We start from the raw sequence: 5,128 nt of genomic DNA on the forward strand, positions 1-5,128 counted from the left end.
TTAATGCGCCAGACTGCAAAGCCGTTTGAACTGCAAGGTTGGTGGTTCAAGCTCACCAGCTGCTCCTTGGAAACCCTATACAGGGTTGCTATGGGTTGGAATCGACTCGACAGCACTTAACAACAACAACTGCACCTCTCTCAGGAGGCACATGGACTATGAGTTCCTGTTTTTTATCTTGTGGAATTTGTGAGTTTCAGTTAAAAATTGTCACGTACTAAGAGAATCTTGATAAAGCAAGCTAAAAATGTCAATGCCAGCTTCTCAGATTTTGCTTAACTATTGTATGGTTTATCTTTGAGCTATAAGGAAACTGACCAGAATGTCATCTCTTACTAAAACCTCTTTTCTTTCTAGAGCAAATTGGAATCATCTACGTTCCTACACCAAACCAGTGATGGCAGAGACCTCCTTTCCTTTGGGAACCGTGATCGTCATAATCCCACATGGATTCAGGTCCAGGGCTTGAAGGTCTTTGACCATACATACAACAGGCACGGGCAGTATAGGACTGAGAATTTGTGGTAGAAAGCTAGAAGCCACACAAAGAAGGAAATTTTCTTTCTCTTTGGGCTTCAAAAAAACCCTATCAACTTTCCACCTCTTTCATGGGCTCCTTTGCCATATTTGACTTTAAATATAACTTGTCTCATTATGAAACAATCCCTGAATGCTGCAGACGGTTCATATGCTCACCTCTTAACCAAAAGGTTGGGGTTTTTCATCTATTTAGAGGCATCTCCAAAGTGAAGTCTGATGATCTATTTCTGAAAAATCAGCCATTGAAAACCCTATGGAGCAATGCCATTTTAACACACATGGGCTCACCATGAGTTGGAGTTAATTTGACAGCAGTTGATTTGAATTTTGGTTTGCTTTTCATGACACAACCCTTCCTTATATCCTATTTGCCCATGATGGTTTGCAAATAGGTTAGAGAATCTCAGAGTGGGAGGAACACTCCTATTCAGAACAGGAAATGTCTTCTGATGTGCCCCTCATTTGAGCATCCAATCTCCATTTGAACATCACTAGTGAAGTGCAGCTCAATACATCATCACATGGCCTTTCCCTTTCATCTTCTCTCATGAGAGTTGATTACACAATAACTTCTAATTTGGTGATCACAGTGACAGTGACCCTATGGGCAGGGTTAGACCACTCCATGAGAGCAGTCAGCAAGTTTCCACAGTAACGTGTGGGTGGCCTGATCATTTTGCACATTTTCTTTGCCTGAGGGAAAAAGCCTGTTCTTCATGGCAACTCCATGTGGTACCTTGGAATCTTGGAAATATGCCTGGTTGGATCTATGGAGATGGCCTTACCCTCTTTGTCTTTTGTGAAAAATTAAGAACAATTATTATAAGACATCACACTCAGTGGAACTACAGAGGCCCGGACTCAATTACAACGTTTCGGTGTAAAAACAATAGAATATTATTTCTCAGGAGAAGACTCAATTCTAATTTCTGCCCATCCTATATTGGCTTGTTTTAGATAGCTCCAACTCCCTGTATGTACAGGGAATGAATAAAAGCCCTATTGTGCAGTGAGTAATTATTTTCATGACTAATTCCAACAGTCACAACTGTAAAGGTAAAAGTTTTGTAAAATAAAGTGGGGAGTAGTTACTCTTATAGTCCAGGAACAGAGGACCCTAGGACCATCAAGGGAGAAGAACATGAGCAGAATGTGGACCCTATCCAGAGAAGCAGTGACACCAAAGATGGAGGCAGAGATGATAACATGGAGAGATAAAACAGCAGAGGACTCTAGACTCATGGAAACAGAAAGGCTGTGTGCTGGTGGCCAGTAGGCAGGCTTGAAGAATGTGCCCTTGGGTTGTTTAAATGATTATAGGTTCCTGAGTGTGTTTGTGTACATTAAAAAACAGAGGGAATAGAAGCAAATACTGTTGAATGGTGATACATGGAAGGGGGAATTGTAATCATTGCAATGATGCAAAATATGATGAGTGCAAAACTGATGTTCTCCCATGTAAATTATCACTCAGTGCAAATTAAAAATTTTTAAAAAGGACACAGGTGACAAAAAAAAAGAGAAGCATGAGATTCCCTACCTAGAAAAGCGGCGACAGCAGAGGTGATGACAGAGGCAGCAACGCGGAGCAGCTCTTCTAGCCCTTGAACTGAGTAAAGCTGAGTGCCTATGGACAGGAGGCTGGCTTGCAGAATGTGCCCTTTTGGCACTCACAGACTGGCTAACAGAGCTTCGTAACACTTACCCAAGCAGGCCAGAGGCTAAGGGCAGGGGCTAACTCTTGTCTGAAGACAAGAGTTAGGCATGTCTGCAATCTGGAAGAGAAGAAGCGTTACTGACTGAAAATCTGTTGCACCTTGAGTTGCTTTTTGTTCCTGTTTTTTTGTAACCTATTTTTTTGTTGTTATGTGCCGTGGAGTCTGTTCCAACTCATAGCAACCCTGTACAGGGTTTCCGAGGCTGTAAATCTTTGGGAGCAGAAAGCTTCATCTTTCTCCTGCGGAACAGCTGGTAGTTTCAAACTGCTGACCCTGAGGCTCGTAGTCTGATTCGTAACCTGTTTACTTCCCTAATAAACCCCATAATCAAGGGGGGGGTAGGAGAGGGGAGCCCTATTGTGAGAATTAAGTGACTTTCCTCACTTTGTAACCCACAAACCTTTATCATCTTGTCATGTTATGTGTAGCCCCTCATCCTGAGGTTGATGGTCAATCACATGTCAAGCTATCTCCCTTCTGTGACCCTCTTTGCATACCTCAGCCCTGATAGTCACTTCAGCAATCCAAATTTTAATGATGTGACATATATCTCAGGTTTGACCTCTGCTGCCTCTGACTTTGACCCATTATTTGCCCTCTGGTTTTAATCACCACAGCCACACGTAAAGGCACCCGCATTCCACACCAGCTCTTTGCTCTCTGTTGTTGTTGTTGTTAAGTGCCGTCGAGTCGGTTCCGACCCATAGCGACCCTGTACAGGGTTTCCGAGGGTGTAAATCCTTACGGGAGTAGAAAGCCTCATCTTTCTCCCGCGGAGCGGCTGGTAGTTTCGAACCGCTGACCTTAAGGTTCGCAGCCCGATTCGTAACCACTACGCTACCAGAGCTCCTAACCCTACTTATTTCCACAAATTAAGCTCTCAATATTCATCATTCTTTTCCTATGTTAGCTGAGTCACATAGTACCATAACGGTATTTGTTCAGTGTTTAGGGCTGCCACAGGTCATTTTTATATCACTCTTTAAGCAACGTTGCATTGTGAAGAGAACATATATACTTTTTTTCTGAAATAGTTTATTTTTATATTGAGAATGTTGTTGCTAAGTGCCATCAAGTCGGGATCAGACTCATAGTGACCCTGTACAGGGTTTCCAAGGAGCAACTGGTAAGTTGCCAGACTCAACAGCCCAAACCGACATTGGAGTTTACTGCATTACATGGCAATGCCACACCAGAAATCCATAGTTAAGACTTAATATATTTTTGATGGGCATAAGTCTGTATCTACATGCATATATATAGGTATATATACATATATAAATTTAGCTTCATTGGACTCTCATCAAAGACATGGATGGTCAGTAGCCTCTTTGTGTTCTCAGGGTCCTCCCTCATTTTACTAGTAGTTCAAAATTCTATTTCTGAGTAATTTTTTTTTATTTTTAAAATCTGTTTATTAACACATGTTTGTTGATTATGGATGCTCATTAATCAGAATCTATGAAATGCTTTATACAGACTCTAAACATTTAAAACAAAGAATGATCAGAAGAACTAGATGGAGCCCAGCTACCTCTACTGACCATTCTGATTAGGAACACAATAGATGAATCCTGATGGAATGGAAGCAAAATGTGGAACAAAACTCAAGAAGTCCAGACTTACTGGACTAGTTAACATACTCTTTAAACCTTGAACCAAAACTATTCCATGAGCTCATCTGTTAGCTAAGTAATAGATTGGCTCATTAAATAAACCTGTGAGTCCTGTACTTCTTTATATGAGACCAAGTGTCAACACTTGTTCTAAAGCAAAGATGAGAAGTGAAGGGGGCAGGAAAACTAGATTGTTGGAAAAGGAATAACCAGAACAGAAACAATAAGAAAGTTGACACTGTGAAATCGTGTAGAATTTTGTTAAAAATGAATTTAATTTGCAGTGTAAACTTTCACTGAAAACAATAAAATACATATGTTTTAATCAATCAAAAAAACTGCTATCACTACAATTTTTCTTACAGCTTTGAATCATTGTTACTTATATTTTGGGTCAAGATATCTTTGGGTCAAGAAATTTGTTTAACTCAGTTTTCATTTTTTTTTTTAAACCATGCAACAAAACCTTTATTAAAATTTGAACAGTTTCAGTTATTACCGAAACTGGTAGTTTCTAAACTTACGTTGGGGTGAATGACTTGTGTAGAGTAGTGCCATCATTGGACACTGTGGATGCAAGAAGTAAGACAAGGTGCAGAGTGGACTCTTTCTGGACATTGTCATCAGGAAGAATGTGGTCATCTTGTGGCTGTTTGCTTGGAAAGATGGGCCTCTGTTGGTCAGGGGCAACACCTTCTTTTTCCTGGATGTTGGCCTTCACATTTTCCATGGTCTCATTGGGTTCCACCTCCAGGATGATGGTCTTGCCAGCCAGTGTCTTTACGAAGAGTTGCCTGTTGTCTTGTTAGTGAATTGGGAAATACTGTGAATCAAATTGAGGCCCCTAAAAGCTACCTTGTGTTCTCATTTTCAAAACTCCATGATATGTATTATCTGTTTTCTTTTTAAGTACAGTACATTTGCATGATGGGCATATAGGGCCGGAAGGAAACAGTTTGAAGAGCAGTGTGAAAATCAGGAAAGGTTTTCCCTGGTCAGTTGACTCTGTTGTAGGAGTCCTGGCTTCGTCTGCCTCTCCCTGTATTTCTCTTTATCTTTTTAAAAGTTGTATATGTGTGTATATATCTAGTTGCCAATTTTCCATTGCCATAAATAGAAAGTTATGTACCTCGCCCTTTCTGCTCCCACTATTCTTAAGTTCTTCTGAACCTTCCCCAATTCTAAGGAACTACTTGGCTTCTCCTACTCCCTCTATTTTTTTTTGTTTGTTTGAGTTGTTTTTTTGTTTTTTTT

At 40.5% G+C, this 5,128-nt stretch overlaps 1 protein-coding gene across 2 annotated transcripts in view; it reads left to right on the forward strand.

Moving 5' to 3' along the window:
* The window catches only part of LOC102810712 (major histocompatibility complex class I-related gene protein-like), a 38,370-nt gene extending 37,953 nt beyond the window's left edge, over positions 1 to 417 (forward strand). For both annotated transcript variants that reach the window (XM_006876431.1, XM_006876432.1), the window contains one exon: positions 358 to 417. In XM_006876431.1, coding sequence (XP_006876493.1) covers positions 358 to 398 — 41 coding nt within the window. In that variant the 3' untranslated portion in view covers positions 399 to 417. The remainder of the gene's footprint in view (positions 1 to 357) is intronic.
* The last annotated feature ends 4,711 nt before the right edge of the window (positions 418 to 5,128 follow it).

This window comes from Chrysochloris asiatica, unplaced genomic scaffold (genome assembly GCF_000296735.1).
Source record: "Chrysochloris asiatica unplaced genomic scaffold, ChrAsi1.0 scaffold00379, whole genome shotgun sequence".
Taxonomy (NCBI): Eukaryota; Metazoa; Chordata; class Mammalia; order Afrosoricida; family Chrysochloridae; genus Chrysochloris; species Chrysochloris asiatica.